At 46.8% G+C, this 24469-nt stretch overlaps 1 protein-coding gene across 1 annotated transcript in view; it reads left to right on the top strand.

Moving 5' to 3' along the window:
- The window catches only part of EFR3B (EFR3 homolog B), an 80155-nt gene that overhangs the window by 27066 nt on the left and 28620 nt on the right, over nt 1-24469 (top strand). The window contains exons 2-4 of the mRNA XM_081069624.1: nt 1994-2070; nt 3139-3266; nt 11329-11479. Coding sequence (XP_080925750.1) covers nt 1994-2070; nt 3139-3266; nt 11329-11479 — 356 coding nt within the window. The remainder of the gene's footprint in view (nt 1-1993; nt 2071-3138; nt 3267-11328; nt 11480-24469) is intronic.

Genomic DNA, 24469 nt, shown 5'->3' with positions numbered 1-24469 from the left:
GGCTCTTGGGCCCTTCAGAAAAGTTTGAGGAAAGGACCGACATGGGTTTTCTAAGTCCGTAATTCACGGCTCTGTTTCCTCACTCGCTTAAAATGCAAAGGGCTGTCCTTCCTGTCTGAGGGACGTGAGGAAGGAGGCTGCTGGGAGAGAGTGGGGCAATCCTACTGGACATCTGGGGAAGAAGCTCCTGACAGCTGCACTGGGCAGAGGGCTGGGCAACACAGGAGGCCTCCACGAGAGGAGCACAGGTTCAAATCCTGGGCCTTGAGGCCCAAGAGGGGGAGCTCCAACCTGCAAAGCCATCCCATCCTGAGAGAACCTGGTGCAGCCAGCCAGATCGCTAACACCTCCCAGGCAGGGGCACGGAGGAGATGAGGAGATGCCAGGCCAGCCCAGCAAGGCTAAACCTGGAAGGTTTGCAGCCGTGGACTAGTTCCGCCACCCATGCGTGGCATGAGGGAGACTGGGGGGCCCACAGATAGCCCTGTAGTAGGAGGAGGGGTGTCACAACTCAGCTGTCTGATAATCTGCCCTCTTGGGGTGCTCCATGGCTCAAGGACACAACCATTCCCTCATACCTGAGTCACCCCTAGAACCCAAATCTCTGATCCCTCCTCCTCCTGACGCTGCTTGCCCCCAGCCCCTCCCAATCACAACTCCCAGAGCCCTTTCTCTGCCCTGTGTGAAGCTCTTTGTGTGATAAAGTAATTCCCCTGAAGTACTGCATTCTTTTCTGAATGGCCCATAGGCTCGATCTTTGCAGGACGCATTTGCATTTCAAGTGCAGAGTTTGTATAGGCAGAAAATTCAGTGTTAATTGGTAGAATGTGGGGGCAATTATTTGGAGGAGGTGGACTTTCCCAGGCCCTTCCCTGCCTCCCTCTCCCCTCTTTTTGAAGAGCTCCCACTTCCCCCACCACACGGGGAGGGGTGTGCTGGGATGTGCTGGGGAGGTCCTGCTGGGAGGAAGGTTACGGAGCAGCAGTGGTTGCCAGAGGGCTCCATTTCCTTCATCACTTGTAAACTTTCTATGGTGTGACCTAAAGTCTTCAACTTTTAATTTTCCCAAGGTTTGTTTTATTATCAGTCATTTCCTAACACCATCGTTTCACAACACCAAAGACACAAAGAAGCAGATCATCTCAGAGTCTCCTAAATGGAATGGACTCCGCTGTCTAAAAACATACTACGTTGTCCTTCGTTTTTCATTTGGCCACAGACTGTTGAGGGCCTTATGGAGGTGAGGTGGGGGGCTGGCACTGAGAGCCAAGGACTGGCTTGCCCCTAAGGCCCTGCCCAGCTCTCAAACACCGCAGGTCTCAAACAGCACGGTCCTGCTGCCTTAAAGATGCATTTTCAAATGTTAATAATTCATGGTCATGTTAATTTATCATAGCTTCACATAATATTCTATTATAGGAAATGGCCCCAGGAGAGAGAATGGTAGAGGAAATTGAGGAGCAGAGAATAAAAGAAGTGGGGAGAAAATGAGGAGGCAGTGTAGGAAGAGCAACCACTCCTCCCTCTGTGTCCATCCTCCAAGACACTGAGGAAGGCTCTTGCACGGCACAGTGTTATACTCCTGCCTCAGGGTGTGTGTGTGTGTGTGTGTGTGTGTGTGTGCACGACAGTGGAATATGTGGGGACAACACCTGACCTGTACGTGAGCTCCCACCCCAAAGCCTCATCCCTCAAAATGCTCCTCCATGGTCTGGCACCATGAGCAAGTTGCTAGTATGCTGGCATCGCCCTTGCATATGCCACTGTGCCTGATGCCCAAGCCATAGACACAAAGCAAGAAAGGCAAATGTTTTGGAAGGTAGGGAAGGAGAGGGAGATGCCCACCCCAGGGAAGGACCAGGCCCTGCACGCTAAGGGAGGGACCTTCGTTTCCAGCCTGGGTTTGGTTCCTTATGAGCTGTCCTGGCCTGGGAACAGTCTCCTCAGCGTGAATGGGAGGCTGTCTCATGAGTTTTTCTCATTGCCATTCCAGGTGTGTGTGGCTGCTGCGGTGCCCTACGCCCCAGGTACAAAAGGCTGGTTGACAACATCTTCCCCGAGGATCCTGAGGTGGGTCACATCTCCGGCTGGCATCTCACTGTCCACACTCTGAGGGCTGCTGCAAGGGGACAGCAGGCCTAGGAGGCCCCTTGCCACTGGGCCCACTCCGATGAATGGGAATGGTGGCCACTGCCCAGTCGGTGTTGAGAGGCTGCTGGGACCTCATGGCTAAGGACATTCGGATCTCTCTGAAGTCGGGATGTGCAGAGGGCTCTGAAGTGTGTTCTGCCAAGTTTTTGGCCATTGCTAAATAAGCAAGACATCTTTCTCACTTATATCCCTCTGGATGTTAGTCCCTTGAGCTGCTAACTTAATGGTATTATTTCCTGCTGCTTAGTGCAAACACTTCCCTTCTTGGGGGTTGGCTCAGGTGCCCGTGTCTTCTCCCAGGCTCCCTCTGGTATCTGCCAGGTGTCTTGATGGCTTCTTCCGAGCCATGACTCCACCATCAGGCTGCATGACGGGTTGTGTGGTTTCAGGAATGTCAGGAGCTAATGTACTTGGCTTGCTCTCTGGGAATCAATGACCTCTTCTTGATGGGCAGTGAGGGGGTCACATTGCCAGCACCTTGTGCAGTTCCTTGGGAGCTACAGAGCTGCCTTCTTCTTCCTGCTCATGTCTTGGTACCGGCTGTCCAGCACATTTTAATCCTGAGCCACTTTCAATGAAGTCTCGTCATTCACACACATACACACACAAAAAAAAACCCACACACACAACTACAGACACACACACACACACACACACACACACACACATATATATGCTTTCATGTGTATACACATGTGTACATGCATATATACACACATGCACACATATGTGTATGTGTGTACACACACATTTATATCACTTACTATTTTTATTTATAGCTAACACACTTAGGGCTAAATTGTGAGTTCCTTGAGGGCAAGACATATTTTAATCATCTCTGTATCCCTGAAACCTGCATGTTTTTTGTCACATACATAGTGGTACTCTGCTGAATGTTGATTAAATTGAATTCCTATTTACCTTTAGACTTGAACTCTTCTAGCCATCGTATGGCCAGAAGGAGCAGGAACGGTCTGTCTCTTACAGGACGGCCTGGTGAAGACAAACATGGAGAAGCTGACCTTCTATGCCCTCTCAGCTCCAGAAAAACTAGATCGGATTGGCGCCTACCTCTCTGAGAGACTCATCCGTGACGTGGGTCGTCATCGATATGGGTGAGTAGGATGGGAAAGGGAGCAAGAGGTTTTCAGAAACTGTATTATATTTTTAGGGCAAAAACTAGATCCTTCTATGAAAATGATAGTAGACTGGATTATTGAACAGACGGAAAATGGGGACTGGGACTGAGGGGTGGTTCCTTGTGTTCTTCTAAAGGCAGGTAACAGCTGATGCTAGTGCCAAGATTTGGGAAGAAAGGGATGTTGGCTTTCTAGCATCACCTCTTTTCAACAACCATTAACCCCTGTGTCGCTATCCAGAAGCTCACACACGTTCTGAGGCCTTGGAAACTAGTGCAGCCCAGAATACGCCATTATTCTCATCAAACCCATCCTGCCTCATTCAACTTACTGTCTTGAAAAGCAAGGATGAACGGTTTTGCATTCTCGTGAGAAAACAGGTTAGGGGTAATTAGTCCATTAAAAATACACTGAAGTGAAATATTTATCAATCTTCTGAGAGGGGAGGACTTGCTATGATTAGAGGACAACAAAGAAAATGACGGATCAACAGATTTAACTGTTTAAAAATTTTAGTATTTGATGTCAAAAACAAAACCATCAAAATTTAAGAGACAAATGACGAAGTGTTTTTTAAAAATCAGATAAAGGATTCAGACTCATATTTTAGTGGCGCATAATAAGTAGTGGGGGTAAAGTACAGAAATTGAGACACTAGAAGATTTGAGGCCAGGGCTTTAAATAGCCAGCGTCCAGGAAAGGAGATAGACCTGGTTACAAACATGGTGCAATATTCAACAAATTTATAATCAAAGAAGTGGATTGAAATACTAAGATACCATCTTCACTTATCAAACTGATAAAAAAGTATATATTTCCAGTATTCACCAAGGGATGGCATGCACATGAGAGGCATTTTAGTTCTTTTCTAGAATGAATGCAAATTTGTTGAAATTTCCTAGAAAGTAATTTTGAAATATATGTCAAGAGCTTCAAAAACACTTATGTCCTTTGATCTGGTGATTCCATGTCTATTCGACTATCCCAAGGAATCAATCTTGCCTATAATTTAGCTTTACACACAGATATTCATTATGGTATTTTACATGATAATGAAAATGTGGAAATATCTTAAATGTCCCCTAAGAGGAGAATAGATTCGTAAATTATGGTGTTTATCACTTGATGAAGTATTATCTAGTCAATAAAAATGGTGCTTATGAACATGCTTTCCATATAATACGGAAAAATGAATTACTTAATTATGTACACAGTGTTTACAATCACGTTAAAAATAAACAACAAATGTCAATGCCTAGCAAATAGAGTAAAAACAAATATGCCGTAAACGTTAAGAATGTGCATTTTGTGAGCAGTGTGTCTGGGGTCTATTGGTTTGGTTTTTTTCTAGCTACCTTTTTTGTATTCCTGCATGTTCTCTGTTGAGAATGTGTTATTTTCACTATGAAAAAGGTGATCTGAGGTGACAGGCTGTTTGCTGCTCGCCCATCACGCCACAGTTGGAGTGGGGCTGAATGTAAAGGGAACCCTAAGGTGTCCCTGATGATACTGCTGATGGGGTGGAGGGTGTGGCAGAGCGTGGATTTAGGGAATTGTTCTAAGTCCTGTTGCTTCTCTTCTCCACAGAGCCTCTTACACCCACCCTACCTTTTTCCTGGTGCAGCCTCTTACTCGCTTTTAGTCCTTTTTCCCATTGTCCTGTTCTGGTCCTTCTAGATTAATACTGCTAGCTATGATCTTCAAAACATAGTTTCAAAGCTACACTTTCCAGGCTCGTTTAGAATAAAATACAAGCTCCTCAGCTTGACTTATAATAGGGACTTCCACAACCTGCCTTGGATGCACCCGTTCACCCAGCCACACCTGCCACGACTGCTCTAGACCCACTCCAGATAGATGGGCTATCAATTCCCCTTGGCTCTCCGGGCCTCCTGCGTCTGGGCCTTTGCTGTGCTCTCTCTCCCCTTGACCTCCTTCATGCCCCCCCCCAATTGCCCATCAGCCCCACCACCCGCCAAGGCACCTTCTTCCTGCTGAGGAAGATGGAGTGAGAACTAGATTGAAAAGGTGCGCGTTGTGCTGACAGGTTGTCAGGCCCACACCTCTGCAGGACCCGCCAGCAAATCCAACATCAAGCTATCCCTGGTATAAAAGCAAGACTGAAAACAATTCATTTCTGCGATCATTTTATATAATATAACTAGGTCGCATACTCAAGAAAAAGGGCATGAATATACTGTACATGCTGATTACATAAGTCGCCCTGACATATTATAAAGCAGGTTCACGCCAGTAAAAATGACTTTACCCTAGGTTGAACCCCCCACCAGTATGTGAGCAATAGCATTAAACATGCAACACCAATTTTGCCGGCCCTCGCTGCAGTTCTCTCAGTAAAAATACCCTGAGGCCAGCAGAGCCCCTTAGATGTATTCCACTGCCCTGATAACTGCAACTCAGAGCTGGTATCATCTGATAAAAATAGCTTATGCAGCATCTAAGTATTTAAAGCCTTGAACACCTCACTGGGGGCTCTAATCAAACATTTAGAGAAGAAAGATCTGTTAGGTCTGATGCCCTGTTCTCTCTCCTCACCCTCCCCGGCTTTCCCTACCCAGTGCCACCCTCATCATCATCATCATCATCTTCCTTGTCACTGATGGCAGCTTTGGAAGAGTAAAACACTTGCCTGCAAATCGTCTGAGGGGCCGTGTCTTCCTGCCGTTGTGCAGGTGTCTGGACTTATGGTTTGATCACGTGGACATGAACCTTGGGTGTTGGACCCCGTGGCAGAACCACCCTCCTCGGTCCTCCTGCCTCCCTGCCTGCAGCAGCACCCATTCCCGTTGTGTGGGAACTGGGTCTTTACGCGTGTATGTGTTCAGCATCAGTGGTGATAACCAGATGTGGGCAGAGAGAGGACACAGCATGAATCTCGAGGTGTTTGGGGTTGGCATGGACTGACTATGCTGGGCAGTGATTCGCACAACAGCAAACGGCAAGAATTCCTCATATGTTTCATATTTTCTGCTTTGTTCATGTCCCTTCCAGTTCAGCCCCACTGCTAGAATAGCCCCAGAAACTGGAGGGTAGGGCAGCGAGTGGCAGTGCTGTGTGAGACTCAGGGTCAGTTGACAACGACCACAGAGCAATGACCATGTTCAGAGCGCAATAGTAGATTCTGTCAGGTTTCCCAGTGCCTGGAGCCCTACAGGACGGAGATGTCCGCACCCAAAGGGAAGGGCTGCTCCCCGAGGAGCCTGGCCCCGAAGCTGACCTAGATGGGGGATTCCTAAGAGGTACACATTCCCCAGAAGGAGCCTGAACCTGGTTAGCGGACACTGACCCTTCAGAGATACCAGATTCCTACTAGATGAGGAGGTTCATCCTTCCCTCCACTGGCTGAGGTCAGTCCCTACTCTTGGGGTCGTAAACCTCAGAAGGTTCTGTCCAGGAGTGGGGCTGACCAAATACATTCGAACTGCCCAGAGGTCCTTCATCAAGGCCACTGCCCTTTCAGTGATTCTTGGGCAGTGACTGGCCTTGCTAAAACTGCCCCCTCTCCCCTGCCTGCTGGTCCCCGTCTCCGTCCCCGGATCTGCCTTGCTCTCAGACTAAGCCTGGTTCCCAGATGTTACGTGCCCACTCCTCCTTTGCTGGAGGCTCAGCGCCTCCCCATCGCCTCGGGCCACTCCTGACGGATGACAGGGTGTTCAAGCAGAACTAGCTGCTTATTCTGGAGTTCAACACAAGGTACCTCACTCCTACACACCAGGGCCCCTGTGTATTTTCCTCAGTTGTTATAACTCACCTTCTGCCTTGACCCTGACTTCCTGTTGTTACAACCCTCCAAGTGTCCTCTCTCCAGGATTTGGGTGCTATCCATGAACCCTAGTGCATCCCAGATTCCTTGGGTCCTCCTGTCCTCCTCACCTGCTGGGAAACCCTACGAGTACATCCAGGATCCTTGGTTGTCACCTGCGGCTGTGGTGTGTAACCTGTTCTTACTTTCTCCCTTGGGACCCTGCAATGGGCTGGTCCTCAACAGACCCCTTCGACCCCATCGTGCTCCGAGGACCCAGTCAGGCCAGTTCAGTTTCCCAGATTCATTACTATACTGGGCGCCTTCCAGGGCACCAAGCCCAGATCAGATCTCTGGTAAGACCAACCGATCTGGCCCTCATCCTGTTGAGTGGACATCATTCTAAGAAGCCCGTGCTCTAGTCCCTTTGAGCATGTAGGACATACCTGGGAAGGTGATGGTAAGATAGGACCAACGCAGCAAGCACTGAGCTACGGGGTTGCAAGTCCCCACTGACTTCTAACTTTTTAAGATACTTTGAAAAGTTCAAGTTCGCTACCACAGTCCTTTCATCCTTAGTATTGGGATCAACAATGAGGCGTGAAGGATTGTGTGTTAGGCCTTAAACTTCCTTAATTTTCAATTTTCACTTTCTATCAAAATTTCTACTCCTGGTCAGTAGCCAATATTTCTTTCTTTGTTTTCTTTTCTTTTCTTTCCTTCTTTCCTTTCTTTCTTTCTTTCTTTCTTTCTTTCTTTCTTTCTTTCTTTCTTTCTTTCTTTCTTTCTCTCTCTCTCTCTCTCTCTCTCTCTCTCTCTCTCTCTCTCTCTCTCTCTCTCTCTCTCTCTCTCTTTCTTGTTTCCCTCCCCACCCCCACCCCAAAGGTTGGTTTTTCCTTATCAGGATTTTCTGGGAATTTTTTTTTTATATATATAGAAAACGGAAAAGCAGCAATCTAAGCTCTGGGGTTTGGGAGAACTTCTAGTTTCTTCTCTTGCCAAACCTCACCCCACCCCTTCCTTTCCTTCATTTAAACTCTGTAAAATAATGGTGAAACCCTTCGTACAGAAGGATGCTGAGATGATTGATCAGAGCAGAGAATTCCACACTGCCTGGCCCCATTTCCTACCTACCACATTTCATTGCCAGAATGTGTGTCCAGTTTGGTCTACAGAGAAAGTCTGTCCCCTTTGAAATGGTCGCAGCCCTGCAGGGTTCATTCTGTTTCACTGGCCCACACAGTGGACCCGAAACATGCTGGGAGTGGGCCCACACAGCACAGCAGGTTTCCTGGACTGTGAACTATGGCGGGTTCGGCAGGACGAGGCATGTTGAGCCAGGAACGGTGACTCCCCTCACTGAAGGAGCTCAAAGACCCTGCCTTTGTATTTAAAAGAGACGCTGTAAATAAGAGCATGACTTGATCCACTTGTGAATGAGCCCAGAGACAACTATTTAATAAGATTTACTAATGATTTAATAATCGTTGACTCCATTCATATAGGTAAAAGAAACATTTTATAAACATGGACAGGAAAATTTCATAGTAGAAAGGCTGTGTTTCTTATGGTTGCTCAGCATAGAAATTAGCTCAAGGGTACCTAAGAAATGACTTCTGACGTCTTTGAAAAAACATTTGGAAGATGCCATGACTGCTGTTACTTTATATGCTTGGATTTGCAAAGCTGACTCATGTGAGAGACGGTTTGGACACACAGTGTATGAAACTGAATAGCTGCCACAAGAGGTATTATGGAGCCTTGTGGTATCTCCAGAAATCACCCTACGGTCATGCGCCCCATGCTTTCTTTCTAGTTAACCAAACTTCATTTTTAAAAAGAAGACAAAGACTAGCTAATGAAGGATTTTTAAATATCTGCCTAACAATCCAAGATGGATATGATTGGGATCTCAACATAAAGAACCAATGTTTTAATTCATCCTGTATTATATGTACGGTATATGAACCTGCTTAGATTGTCAGGCAGCTTTACCACTTCAAAAGCCCATGGTGACAGCTTTACTTGATCTTTAAAGCGGGGTCTTTTGCTACTTGCTTTTGACTTAGAGGCTGATTCCTTAGCACGACAGTTAGGTTTGGGAGTTCTCTGCTCACTTTACCTCCACTTTATCTCTGGGAGGACTTTTCTATTCCACGTGGTTTGGTTCAGCAAGTAGAAGACACGAGAGCATGAGGCTTGTGATGATCTCCCCTCTAGCAGGATGGAATCACTTCAACTCATTCTCTGTCCTATAAGGTCAGTCACCTGATTCGCTCTGGGCTGCTCAGGACTCACTTTTATTTGCACCATCCGTTTTTCAAAGCACTCCTAAACCTGATCATCAGATCCTGTTATTTAGGGTCCAAAGAGACTCGGAAATACAGTGTCTCTTGCAATATGGAATGGTTTCTCTCTCTCATGTAACCGTCCCAACTGGGTCTATGGGCTCTGAACCATGAGGTCATCCAGGGACTTTCATCTCTGGGTGTCTAGTGGTTGCCACTTCGCAGCCAGAAGGAAGAGCGAGAGAGAGAACAGGAGGAAAATCCTGTCTTTTGTGCAAATGACGTCAACATTGCTCACCTCACTTCTGCTTATTTTAAAGGCAACACTTTCATCATGTGGCCTCAGGAAATGATCCTGAGCAAGCATCATTGAGCAAGCAGCCACAAGCTCAGCTAAAATTCTAAATTATTAGGGAAAAGGGGGAAAAGAGATTCCAAGGGAGACATCTAGCATTCTGCCCTAGAAACCTAACTCCTTAAAGAAAATTATAAATATGTAAACCAGAATAATTTTTTGACAGATTTGTAGCAGCTTCCACATTTGGAAGTTAAAAGATAGCCTTTTTCTATGAATGTCTACTTTATTTTTTTTTAGAATGCAAATGCTTTGTAAGTGAAGGATGTCTGTTTCATGACATACCTCACCTGACCACATGCTTATTTCATCACTCTCATGGAACAAATGTTGGGGTGAGTTTAGACATGTACTCTTAATTCTCAATAGGAATATGATTTTTGGGTGGCATTTTTCTTGGGATATAAGAGAGGCATTGAAGAAAACAATGACCATCAGGATAATGGGGGATTGTCCTGCAAAGGCTAGTTTGTGAAGGATTGGGTATTTTTAGCATGGAGAAGAGAACGAAAAACATGAGATTGTTGGTTTCAAGTTCTTGCAGGGCTGGCAAGTAGAAGACGTTTCAGCCCTCTTTCTTGTTGCTCCTAAAAGCAGAACTGTGAATAAAGGATAGAAGTCATTAGGATTTGCTTGAAATATAAAGAAGTTTTTATTTGGTTGTCAAAGAGCAGCATGGGCTGACTTCATTCTAAGCTATTCACCATTGGATGTTGTTTACTCCTCGTTCTGAAGGTGATTCACTCAGGGGTTCGACGGCAGAAGAATCAGGTAGTTAGGGACTTAGAACTCACGCAGAGCACCTCCTTCATAAGGAGAAAAGAATTTTGATTCTGTGACGTCTTGTCCTCCATGAGGCAAAAATGGCCCCTATTTAGGCTCACCCAGACACGGTAATACCATCAACCATATTATTTGTGTAGTGTTTCGTCATAGAACTTCTGAGATGTTCAGATACAAAACATGCACATTTTATGTTCCTTTACCTTTGCAGTTGGCTGGCCCTCACGCCCATCTCAGCTCCTTCATAAACTTGCTTCATAAGGTTCTTTACTTCCTCCCCACTAGAGCCATCTCTCTCCTGCTTTGGAACCCTCAGGGGATGTCATGCATGATTTTCTCGTAGCATTTCTTATTTTCCCTTTAGAAGAAACGTCTGTGTGTTTATCTCACCCTCCGATGAGGATGGGGGCTCCTTAACTTGAAGGACTTCTTCCTGCTTGCACCCCCTGCACTGACTAGGAGAGCTTTTCCTCAGTGGGTGCTCAACAAACCTTCTTGACTTGGGTCAAGTACTGCTCTGATCTCATTGTATTCTGGTTCAGGATTTGCTCTCCTGGCATCAATTCTTTCCGTATTTACTCACGAAATGGTAAACGTCATCTGTCCTCCTGTTCCTCAGCTGTACAGTGAGCTGCTAGGTGAGCTGTCTTTAGGCTCCCTCCCGGCTCTGATCCTCAGTGCTGGGCTGAGGTGGGCACCTGTTGGGATGGCATCTGGGCATTGACAGCGTGTAGAAGCCTCATTTCCCGGATGCTGCCCCAGCGGTCCCTGCTCGGCCCTCTGGATTGTCATGTAGTGCAGGGGGCATGGGCGTGTGCGCAGTGATGGCAGTGGTGCGGCTTTCCCCAGGTATGTGTGCATCGCCATGGAGGCGCTGGACCAGCTGCTCATGGCCTGCCACTGCCAGAGCATCAACCTCTTCGTGGAGAGTTTCCTCAAGATGGTAGCCAAGCTGCTGGAGTCAGAGAAGCCCAACCTGCAGATCCTCGGCACCAACTCGGTAAGGAGCTGCCCTGGGGCTCTGGCAGTGGGAGTGGGGGTACAGGGTGATTGGGGTACGGGGCGAGTGGGGGTACAGGGCGGGTGGGGGTACGGGGTGATTGGGGTACGGGGCGGGTGGGGGTACGGGGCGATTGGGGTACGGGGCGGGTGGGGGTACGGGCGATTGGGGTACGGGGCGATTGGGGTACGGGGCGGGTGGGGGTACGGGGCGATTGGGGTACGGGGCGGGTGGGGGTACGGGGCGAGTGGGGGTACGGGGCGGGTGGGGGTACGGGGTGATTGGGGTACGGGGCGAGTGGGGGTACGGGGCGAGTGGGGGTACGGGGCGGGTGGGGGTACGGGGCGATTGGGGTACGGGGCGGGTGGGGGTACGGGGTGATTGGGGTACGGGGCGAGTGGGGGTACGGGGCGAGTGGGGGTACGGGGCGGGTGGGGGTACGGGGCGATTGGGGTACGGGGCGGGTGGGGGTACGGGGCGAGTGGGGGTACAGGGCGGGCGGAGCCTTGGGGTCAGTGTGGTTGTGATCGATTCCTGTTTGGCTTGTGACCTTGTAAGTACAACTCAGTGCTTGTCCTAGTGGCCCCTTTGTGTGGATAGAGGTACATTTGGTTTTATAATTTAAATATAAATTTATAACTTATATGTTATACTTTATATACATATATAGTAAATAAAATAAATTTTAAAAATAAAATTACTGCATGAAAGCATATGATTCAGTGGTTCTAGTCTATCCACAAGGTTGTGCCACCATCACTGTATGGAATAAACCAATGTCACAGGCAGAGGCACGGGTGGAAAGATCCCAGGGGAGCAGGAAACAGGGCTTGCGGCTTAGCTCTGCCCTTATCTAGCTGGGTAATGTCAAGTGGGTTAACCTTGAGCCTCAGTCTTCTCATTGATACCATGAGCAGATTGAACTTGTCCAAGCAGGATAATGCTGGTCTCATTACAGTGCTTGCTATCATGACAGGTCACGGTCTGGGGAGAGAACTAGCATGTATGTCAAGAACTCCTGGCTTCATATGTGTGTATACACATACGTACTTGAACATTCTGGTTGCTTTCTCCAATTTCTTGCCCTCTCTTCTATTCCCTCCTCTTCGGGGCATATTTTCAGTTCCAGGTCTTTAGGCAGCTTGGTGTTAAAAGCCCTGATGTGCAACTATTTTACATGAATCACCCCCCCACACACAAAAATAAAGTTTGATATTTGTCCTCTTCACATTCATTCCTGGCTTTTCTGAATTTTTATTGCATGGGTCACAGAGCTTTCCTTTTCTGTGTTGATTTAACCAGAAAATAATAGTCTTTCAACTTAACTTTTCAAGACCAGAAGTCACAACCTATCTATTCCCTTCTCTTTCTTCTCTCTGTGGGCCAGCTGCCTTAGACAAATTACATATACAGTAGCAAAGGGTGAATTTTGTCAGGTCGCCCTGGCAACAGCTTCAGATACTGTTTCACTTGTCCTGTTTCACATAACTATAGTCTAGAAGAGAACATCTGAATTGAAAATAAACCAGTCATCCAGCATTCAGAGGGCGTCTCCCTACGGGGGAAACAGAAGCAGGTGGCCACCGGCTCTTCTTGCTTTTCCCACAGCAAATCCTGGCCCAGGGTAGGCATTTTGTTTGTTTCAGCCTTGGAAATTCAGGGCCCTGCAAATTCCTAGATTCTCCGTAACAGTGTATCATTGCAACAACACAGTGGTCGACTAACAATTACTGTACTACAGACAGTAATAAGGACAGGCAATTTTAAGTAAGTTAAGTCAAATAATTGCAGTAGATTCAGAATCAGCTTGGAAGCAGCCTTTGCTAGTGGTTTCCCTCCTCCGGATGCTCTCCCCAGCTCTCTAAGCCTGGAAACTTCTCACGCCTTCCCAAGAAGAGCATTGTTTTGCGCCTCATCGTTTTAGAACTGCTGGCACACTGGTGCTTATTATAATCTTAGAGAGTCTAGCCGAGGTGTTTCAACTGGTTTTCATGCGGCTTTGTGGGAGCAAAGGGAGGGGGTGCTGCAGGAGGAGGGAAAGAAGGATTCTGTGTGGAACCTTGCAACATTTCGTTTGGATAAAGGGTTTTGCTGCCAGGAAATTGAAAGAAAGACAAGGAAGTTGGGGAAAAGAGAAAGAGAAAAGGAAAAAGAAAGTACTTGAGCTCATCCATCACCCCCATTTTGCTGGATTTCTCTGCCTGGAAATGAAGGCCCAAAGAAGTCAAATGGCATGTCTGTGCTCGCACAGCTAGAGCACTGGCTTTAGAACGGTGATTTATTCAGCCCTGTGCCATATGTTCACCTCTCACGAGGCCCCACCTAATGGGGGGTCCTCTCCCAAGAGCCCCGCCTTGGCACCAGCCTCCATGCGGTCAGGCTCACTGCATCCAAGGTGACCCACAGCCTTATGGCTGAGAAGTTAAGAAAAAAATTTACCCTGAGCCAGCCTCCCTGTAGCCTTTCCCTCAGACCTGGCTTTGCTACCTGGCTCAGAACAAATCTCACCCTTCTGCAGAGCATCTCGTCAGAAACTGCTTTCCTGCTTCAAGGTCCCAAACCCAGCCAATGACAGAGTCTCCTGGAGAGCTTTGGAAGTCTAGATTCCCAGGTCTCAGCCACAACCACTGATCAACATCTCTGGAAAGGACACCTGAGTCCACGTTTTAGTTTCCCATGTGACGCTAGCAGCAAATTTGGGGACCACTGACTCATTGCAGTCTTAAACCTGTGCAGGCATCCTCCCCCCCTTGCTTCCTTTCTTTCTTTCTTTTCTTTCTTCATTCCTAATGGGTATTCATCCAACATGTACTTGATCATCCAAGGACGAAGCTGTGTGGAGACTTGTGTTCAACAAAAAGCCTTCAAGGCCGAAAGCTTTTCTGAAAGAAAGTGTTTATTGAGCCACATACTAGCCAGAAAAAGGACCAGGTTCTGGGGCATGCAATCTAAACCACCAGCAACATGGCTAGATGGAGAAGACAACATGTCCACCGTCCTGGGTCTGAGGGGGCTCTTTTATACAATGAGTTTGGGGAAGAAAGATCTAAGTTGTTTTGAAAGAATTTACATTGGCTATAGGTAAGAGGGGCATGACAAGGTAAAGCAGAGAAAGTTCTGTGATAGGTGCATAGTCCATAAGGAAGAAGTACTTGATGCTATTGGATTGGTTGTGGGCAACAGTCCTGATAGTTCATGCGTAAGCAGGATACAGTGAAGTCTGGTATTCAGCTAGTCCCTGTAGATGAGAGCTCACATTGCCAGCTGGAATTTGATTCAAAGTTTCAACATACATTCAGGAATGTGAGCAATCTTTCATTGGTGTCTGCCGTAGCTCTGCTAACTGATTAACTCCTTGTCTCATCTTCCCACCCTCTGGCCTGCTGTAATTAATTTAGGACGTCTCAGAATTTTTCTCTTGACACTTGTCACAAAGTACAAGTTTGCTAATTCCATTCCTGCATATCACATAATAAAGTATAATTTTTAAAATGTAAGGGACGCTTTCCAGCCGTTAGTGAGAATCTGAATTTTGGGTGATGATGAGAAAGCAGAGAAGTCAGGAGACGATGGGGAGCTATCTTCGCTTACTTGTTCAGGACATGCTTTGTCACACCTGCTTCTTTTCATGATGGGTCCATATGTGTGTCTCAGGGACAGTGCAATGACCGTGTGTCCTGCCGTTTTGAGGTCATTCACTAATGATCAACTGAAAATATTAAATCTGAGAATGCCGAGGTCTTCCCCATGAACAACGTCATACATTAACCTAGTGTAAATAATAAAATAGTATAAAGGGCCATGGGTTTAAAGTTTGCACTTTCAACCCTACCTCAGAACATAGACAAAAATGAACTCAAAATAGATCAAAGACCTAACTGTAAGAGCTGAAAGTATAAAACTCTTAGAAGAACTTATAGGGGTATATATTTACGATCTTGAATTGGGCAGTGGTTTCTCAGACACAACATCAAAAACACAAGCAACAAAAAAATAGATAAATTGGACTTCATCAAAATTAAGAACTTTTGTGCATCAAGAGGACATGATCAAAAAGTGAAAAGACAACCCATACAATGGAAGAAAATGTTTACAAATCGTGTCTCTGATAAGAGTCCAGTAACCAGAATATATGAAAATCTCTTACAATGTAAAAACAAAAGATAACCCAATTAAAAATTAGACCAAAGACTTGAACAGACATTTCTCCAAAGAAGACAAGCACATGAAAAGATGCTCACATCACTGATCATTACGGCAATACAAATCAAAACTACGATGAGATATTACTTCATATCTACTAGGATGACTATTTTTAAAAGCCCTGTAAAATGACAAGTGGTGGTGAGGACATATAGAGATTGGAACCCTCGTACGTTGCTGATGAGAATGGAAAATGGTACAGGCACTGTGGAAAACAATTTAGTGATTCCCCAGAAAGTTAACCACAGAGAATTACATTTGACTCAGCGATTCTTCCTAAGTATATACCCCAAAGAATTGAAAACGGGGACTCAGACAAATACTTGTGCACAAATGTTCATAGCAGCACTGTCCACAATAGCCAGAGCGTCACGTATTGTGTGATTCTGTTTATTTGCGATACCCTGACTAGGTGAATCCATAGAGACAGAAAGCAGGGGCTGGGGGAGAGGGGAATGGAAAGTGACTGATTAATGGGTACAGGGTTTCCTTTTGGGGTGATAAAAATCCTTTAGCTGCAAAGCATGCGAAAGTACTAAATGCCCCTGAATTGTGCACTTTAAAGGGTTAATTTTATGTTTTATAAATTTTACCTAAATTTTCAAAAATCGTGCTTTCAGTTCTGAGTAATCCAAAGTCAGTGGCATATAGGCATTTGTGCTCCTACTGCACCAGAGCCTAAGTCAAGCAGGCTCGGAGGCGATGCAAAAGCAGGTCGCTTGGCTGCCACAGGGAAGGGTAGCCTTCTCCCGCACGCTGGAGTGAGACAGGATCCTGGAGCTCTTTCCTTCTGGTAAAGCAGAAAGGCCGTGACATGCCCAAGGCTCTGTCCTTCTGCTCTTGCTCCCTCACTGCCCCTGTACCTCATTAAGATCTCCCCTTCCTGGATGCCTTCCTTTTTCTCTCAGGTTCAGCTCCCATGGAGACTGCCTTTCTTGGCCTCCCTCCTGGACCCCGTGGGAACCAACATACTCTTTGTCCACACACCTTGTCCTTCTCTTCCTGCTGCAGCCATGCTCTGCCTTCTCCCTCCCTGCAAATGCCCCAGTTCAGAGAACCACTTCAGAAAACCACATGACTGTGGGTTGGGGCCTCTATAAACACGTACTTTCCAATTTTACCTGGGCTTTCAAGGCAGCAACATTCTTTGACACCACCTTCTCCCATCCTCTCCATGGTCACTACAAACCTTCTATTTTCCCCTCAATTGCCTTCCCAAATCTGCTTCTTCAGTCTCAGAGGTGGCCTTTCTTTCTGCCATTGAGAAAATAGGGGCTATCGGGTGGGATTCCCTCAACGTCCTGTGTCCGTCTTCTTCCTCTCCAAAAGATTCCCATTTACTTTGTTTTCTGTGTCTTCTATATCTCTTAACCAGTCCCAACCCCTGTGTCATCCCGCTTTGTTTTTCGTAACATTGGCCTTTTGAAGAAACCAAGTCAGTTGCTTTGTAGAATGCCCCACATTCTGGATTTGTCTGATTATTTTCTTGTGGTGTCATTCATTTTGCTCTCCTGTCTCCTGTACTTCCTGCAAACTGGAATTAGATCTGAAGGTTTCATTAGATGCAGTTATTAATAAAAACATTTGCCCATATGACTTCATGGGGGGTGCTGGGTATGACACTGAGCGTTGCAACATTAGTACAATGTGTAGTGTTCCACTTTTATGGGTGCTCAGTGTTACCCCAGGTTAGAGTAGTGACAGCTGGCTCTCTCCATTGTAAAAGCAATTAGAAATCTGAGGAACCATGCAAATCACCCATCCCCCACTCATTTTTCAGCTGGTTTGTATCTTTGGTGGCTTTTTCCCTGTTGATTACACCTTCTTCATACTTCCTTCACTCTCTGGCCCTGTCATTCCAGCTCTTCCCATCTGGCTCACCCTTCTTAGTTTCTGTGGTTCTTTGAACAGTGGTCCCCCAAGGATGTCCACATCCTATTCACTAGAACTTATGGGTGTTATTTTGTATGACAGAAGGGACTTTGCAGATCAGATCAAGTTAAGGATCTTGAGATGGGAAGGTTGTTCTGGATTATCTAGGTGGGCCTGATGTAATCACAAGGATCTTTGTAACAGGGAGGTGAGAGGACCAGAGTCAGACAGAAGGTGACATGATGATGGAAATACAGAGAAAGAGATTTGAAGATGCTATTCTGCTGGCCTTGCAGGTGGAGGAAGGGATCCATGAGCCAAAGGATATCGGTGGCTCTGGAAGCTAGAAAAGTGAGGGAAGTGGATGCTTTCCTGGAATTTCCAGAAGGAACACAGTCCTGCAGACCTGTTTTAGAATTCTGATCTGCAGAACTGTCATATAATAAATTTGTGTTGTTTTGGCCACCAAATTGTGGTAATTTATGACAGCAACCATAGGAAATAATATGGTTTCCTTCAATGATTCTGTTCTTACAGTTGCCCCTGAAAAGTCTATGGTCTCCACGATTGGTACTCTATCCTCTCCTCACTCTCTATGCTCACCCTGGACAATTTCATCAGCTCTCGTGGTTTACGCGGTCTTTTGCAGACAGGAAATGCTCCCATCTCCAGCACCAGTGCTGAAGTCACTTCTGGAGACTAGTGGGCTAGAACTGGTTCCATGAAGGCAGGCCAGGTCAGAATGGTGAGGCCAGTGGAACAGCTCATGGGTCATGCAAAAGACAGGGTCATAGAGCAGAGGTGGCCAATGCTTCCCAGGGGCCAGCATGTGGGGCTGCTCAGGGCCGGAGGGATCCCCTTCTCGGTAAGCAAGGCCTGAGCTTTCCTAGGAGACCTAAAAACCACACCAGTTACACAAAGAATCTTGAAGGAGGGAAGACGCAGTGGAGGTAGGTAGGAGAGGATATCGCAGGTCTCGGGAATGACGCTGCCGTAGCTGGCACTCAGGACATCTGCACGACGTGATCAGGTCACCATGGAGCTACTTCTTGGCTTTAGTGAAAACTGCTCCCGGGAGGCCCTATAAACGACAGCAGTGGGGAGAACGGGGCAGGGGGTGTTAAAGTCACAACATGTGGTTTACAAGAGCAGCTTTCCAGCTAGTATTCATCTTGGTGAAGCGAAGAGGTAGTTCCCATTTCTCCTTATGTCGATAAACACAGCAGAAAGGCCTTCAGTCCTAGAACACGAGCGAGCTTGGTTCTCTTTCTGCCCAGTATTTGAAACTATGGTTTTGTTGTTGATGGCAGGAAGTTGTGAGGCTCACAAGGCCCATCTGGAGAAGAGGGGAAAGGCTACCTACTGCTTGGAGACTCGCCTAGCACTGTGAGAGGCCAACCAGCTCAGCTTCCCTTTTGCAGACCAGGGGAGAGCTGGTTTTGCAATGTCAATATTTGGAATTTGCTCTCTCTCTATTGACCCAGGCCTTTAGTAACTCTCAGTTTTCACACAATTGTGGCTCCTTCCTGCCTGTAGAGAGGGTTGGTGATCTGCTCCAGCAAGCTTGGCACCCTTTGTAGTGTATAAAAAGCTATAACTTTGATCTTGAAAGGGTGACCCTAAGCAGTGCCCATGGCCTTTGAAGTGTCACATGTTCAGGATCTTCAGTTTGTTGCTATGGAGACCTTTCTCATTGTAATATGTTTAATACAAAGATACCAACTTTATTATTTCACAATCTCATGCATTAGGCAAGTTGCATTTTAATAAAAGCCATTTGTGCAGCATGAATTAATAATGGTAGAGGAGAAGCAGACAGGAAGTTCCTGCTTGCAAAAACAAATGGTGACCAGTGGCACAGGTAAAGGGACCCAGAGAAAACTCATGGAGTGTTGACAGCAAGCCGACAAGGTACTGGGGGCAGGAGGTGGGGGAAATGAGGCTGCAACTCTTAACTGTGATGGGCTGCTTATACCAACTGTATAGGCAGCTGCTCTTGTTAGCCCCATTTTACAGATGGGGGACTGAGGCACAGGGAGCTTAGGTAACTTGCCCCAGATTGGCCTCCAAATAAGTGGAGGAGCAAGGATTTAGAAATGCATTTTGACTCTGGACCCCTTCTCCTAATCATAGCACTATACAGCCTGTTATAAATAAAAGGCCTTACTCACTATCAAACCTTAGAGTCTCTACCCCATCTCAGCCAGGTTTGGGCACATTTCCTAGGAGGACTTCCACAGCAGGTGTGGTCCCTTGACCAGGGCCCCCATGAAACACCCCAGTTTCACCCTCTGAACCACAATCACCAAAATTTCCCTTTTGGCCTCGTCCTGTCAGCCACTGGAAGACTCAGGAGCAGCTTGGGGTTGGTTCTTTAGGCGCTGCCCCCACGGGGACAACGCAGGCCAACGTTCCCTGGCCAGGTCCTCTGGGCTAGTGTGTCTGTGCTGTTATTCTTTCAGACTTGGGGAAAGGAAGCTCCTCCTACCAAGCCATCAAACCAAGGGTTCCTATGGACACTCGGAGATCCTGGTACCAAAAAGGTGCCTATTTTATTAGCTAGCCTTAGTGCCCCCCGTAATGTAATAAATGGGGCACACATCCTCTGCATGGCAGTAAATGTGGTCTCATCACCAGACTTTATAACAGGGCAAGAGTCCTGGTGAGTGAGGGAATGGAATGGTTGACAGCCTGAGCCTCGAAGATGCAGCCTCCTGGCCAGTCCTGGGCCCCAGAAATGGAGCCATGGCAGGTTACCTATCCAACCTTTGGTTCAACCCCAAAGCATTCTAGCCTTTACCACGGACAAGCATACTGCTTAAGCTTTCCTCCTCCCAGCTGCCTCGGAATATTTCCATAGCTACTGGTCGAACTTACCAGTAAAGGGACAAAGGACATGGGGCTGTAGATCCCCTACCTCCCCCAGATCTTCGGGGTAGGCAGTGGGGGGGGGGCGGTTGTCTTCAGAATACAGACACCTGGGCCCTACCCCAGATCTTGTTCCAGAGGCCTGGGGTAGCTCAAAAGTCTGCATTTTCAACAAGCTCTCAGGTTGTTCTGATGCACGTTAAAAAATTTTAAATCACTGGTGGAGGGCAAAGAGTATCAGAGTATCAGATTTTCCAAGTTTGAGGCCCAGCTCCTCCTGTCACAAGCTGGTTGACCTGAAATAATTCACTTGCTCCCTTCAGACCTTCATCTTCACAATGGGAGGAATAAAAGTCCTGCTAAACTCACTGGTTTGCCAAAAAAATTACATGAAATAATGGATGTTCTGATAGGCTGGAAAATGGTTCCCCAAAAGACGTCCACAGGCCAATTCCTGGGACCTGTGAATGTCACTTTGTATGGAAACAGGTGTCTGCAGATGCGACCAAGTTAAAGATCATGAGATGAGGAGAGTATCCTAGATTATCCAGGTGGGCCCTAAAAGCAATCGCGAGGGCTTTCTAAGAGAGAGGCAGAGGGAGATTGGACACAGAGGAGACATGTGCAGATGAAAGCAGAGATTGGAGTGATGTGGCCCCAGGAACCTAATACTACGTGTAAGCCGCAAGTGCCATAGAAATGTTCAATGTTGTTTTTACTTAGCATATAGGTGTTAACTGCTTCTTTCCAACACTGCTGCCATCCACACCTGCTGTTAAAGATGGGTGGCTCCTCCTCACCCAAACCCCTCTGTCGGTGAATATTTTGAAGGCTTCCAACAGGACAAAGTGAGCTAAAACAACGCAAGCGAGCTTCACTATAACATATTGGAAATCTGCTTTTCTGATCAAGTGGGATGGGAAGGCACCATGAGTGCAGGTGTGGATGTGTGAAGAATAGAGCGCTGTTTAAGTGGTGTCTTGGATGTATTCGTACTTTGCCCCACAAACACTTGTTCAGTGACTGCTGCTGAATCCCGTAGGAGCCATAAAAAGTTTAAGCCTCTTAGAAATAAGAACCTTACCAAGAATAAGTCTGGAATTCACACAGTTCCTGTTACAACAGAAGCTCAGGGAGATTTTCTTGATTTTCTCTACTTTATCCATGGTCATATGAGGGGATATAAACATTTTAAAGAGAAGAAGAAAGCAAGTGAAACAAGCATTGGGCCATGTCTTCCTGGTCTTGCAGTGACGGCTTCTGGAGCTGCCTTTCTAGCCCCTCTGCCTGGCCCTTAGTGTGCCCCTTCCCACCCTATAGCACTAAGTGACCTACAGTCCCTGAATGGTCTTCGGGGGCTTGGCCCTCACCCTCCAACTCCACGGCTCTCTGCCTGTCCCCACTCCCACCCTTGGTCGCCAGTCCATTGGGGGTGGGGGGTGATTGTAACTCGATTCCTTCTTTCCAGACTTGAGATGCATTGCCTGCATGGTCTGGGCTCCCGCTCTGTGATTGCCTGTCTGGGCCAGTGTGGGTGGCATGGGAAGGACAAGGGTAAGACTGCCCCTGAGCCTAGGCCTGGAGCTGATGCAGCAGACCACAAATGCCCAGTTACCAGGCTCACCACAGTACTCCTCAGTGCCAGGCGCTGTGCTGGTCACTGCATACACCCCCTCCTTTAGCTGTGGAGGCGACCCCATGGCATCAGTCCTAGGGTCCGCATTTTACAAATGAGGAAACAGTGGCTCAGAAGTTACATGAGTGGTCCACACAGATGACAAGATGCAGAGCGAGGGAGTACATGGGTGTCTGACTGTAGGACCAGCACATAAAGCAGGGTACAGTCTACTTAAATACAAAAACCATTATGTCAAAATCAAAATTTGAGGTAAAAGCTCAAAATTAAGTTCTGAGAAGAGTACAGAAGAGTAAAAGTCCAGGGACTCAGAGGGTCACGAAAGAAAAGAACAGGGTGTTTTCTAGTGAGGTTAGCAGCTGTGGCTGGCCCAGTTGGAACAGATTCAGACAAAACTGCTGGCCCCGCCTAGAAAAAGGCCACCCATAGTTTTAGAAAAGGAATCCCCATGCACATTGTCTACCCTCTATTACCTCAGTGGCTGTCACTGAATTTTCCATTTTTAAAAGTTGATTGTAATCTCAGTTCTAACCTTACAGCCAAGGGGTAGTAGCCAAAATACTGAGCAGCACATACAGCACAGATAACAGCCGGTCAGAACCAACACTGGGCATGAACAACTGCGTCGACCATGCCACCTGACTGGCCAGCAGTCCTGCTCCTGGTTCCGTGGCTCTTTAAGGAAGAGCAAAGTCAAAGTTGAAAGTGAAGGGAGACTTGATGGTGCCTTCCACAGAGGTCAGGAATCAGAGAAGTGTCAGAGTGGGGGGTGGGGCTGGAGAGGAGAGACAGACCAGGCTGCCTACCCTTGACCCTGCTTGTCTCTCACATGTGGGCCTCAGACCATCCACCAGCATCTTCTGGGATTTTGCTGAAAGGTACATCCTTGGGCCTCGTCTAAGAATGACACAGCACGTCTGGGGCTGGCGGCAGGGATCTGCGTGATGACCAAGCCCACTGGATAACTTTGTACCACAGTGTTTGGAAACCAGCACCGTCACTCCTCCACCCCCTTAAAAAGACCAGACAAAGGTCACCCCGGGCTGCTTCTTCATTCTCGGCTGGTTCTTCCCTGACAGCATCCACCACCACTCCCCACGTAAGCAGCTCTCCTGGGTGATGTGGCATGAGGTGCTAGAGAAAGGAGGGAGCAGGAATAAAAAGAAAAAAGAAAACCCGAGAAGGTTTGCAGGGCAGAGCTCCTGCTGTGGAGGGTTACTCCAGCAGGAACCTGGGCGAGTTACTCAATGTTTCAGAGTCTCAGTTTCTCTGTCTGTAAAATGAAAATAATGATGGCTTTCTAACTTACAGTCATTTTAGGAAATAAAAGCTGTGATGTATGTAAAATGCTTAAGGGAGTACCTGATGTATGTAAGCTTCAATAATGTCACTGTTATTAGCCCATAAACTCTCACACCAGTGAACAGGAAGTTGGGTCACTCGTTCTCCTCACATACATTGGAGTCCATGCTGTCACTGAATGTTAGGGACAAAGTCTTAGTTTAATTGTTTCTCCCTGTGTATCACTAAGAGAAGTTAAATGTCCCACTCAGAGGTCACAATGCCAGTTAGAGATTGTTCTGCAGTTAGAACCCCGTGGAGCTGCATGCCCACTTTGAGTGGACGGACACCCTGACCAAGCCCAGCTGCAGCCGTGGGGCGTACACCCTGGGAACATGCTGTCGCTGGTTAAGAGCAGCGATGCACCCAAATGTAGCTTCAGCCAAACTTCTAGGCTTGGGGAGCTTGCGAAGGTCACAGAGCCAAAGGCTGACTTACCATTGTTCCCAGAACTCCTAAACTTGTGTCTAATCCCTGCTCTTTGTGATCACAAGGATTACCACTGCCTCTGCAGAACCACATCAACAACGCAAGAAATGCCATCCAGATGTATTGCTAATATCAGAATATTCGCTTGTAAATATGGGGGTGCCAAAAAATGTACACAAGTGAGCACTTGGGTGAATGTTGCTCAAGCAGTACTTATCGTAATCAGAAGTGTCTGGACACTGATGGTAACCACTTTGAGCACCTCTTGTAATTGCAGAAGGCAAACGTGACTTGTATTCATCTTTTGTTATTGGTAGATATTGAGTACTACAATTTTAATACAGTTTTTTTCCTTTCTTAAAATGTGCACACGTTTTTTTGCCACCTTCTACATATGTCTGCATTTTAGATGTAACTTGGAAGGACAGATCTCCTTACCAGCTTTGCATGTCACAATTCTATTAGTCAGCAGAAAATAAATGTATATTTATTATTGCAGGAACAAAACACTACAATTATTAATGGTGTTTGTAGAAGTTGCTAATTTTCATCCAGAAAAAGTAACAACTTTTAAGTAGTCAAATAGGGAAACCAAATGACAATATTGAATGTTGTGAATGTACTAACTAGATAATTTTGGT

This window comes from Rhinolophus hipposideros (assembly GCF_964194185.1).
Source record: "Rhinolophus hipposideros genome assembly, chromosome: 12".
Lineage (NCBI taxonomy): Eukaryota > Metazoa > Chordata > Mammalia > Chiroptera > Rhinolophidae > Rhinolophus > Rhinolophus hipposideros.
The sequence above is the reverse complement of the archived record's forward strand: the minus strand, read 5'-3'. Positions and strand labels throughout refer to the sequence as shown.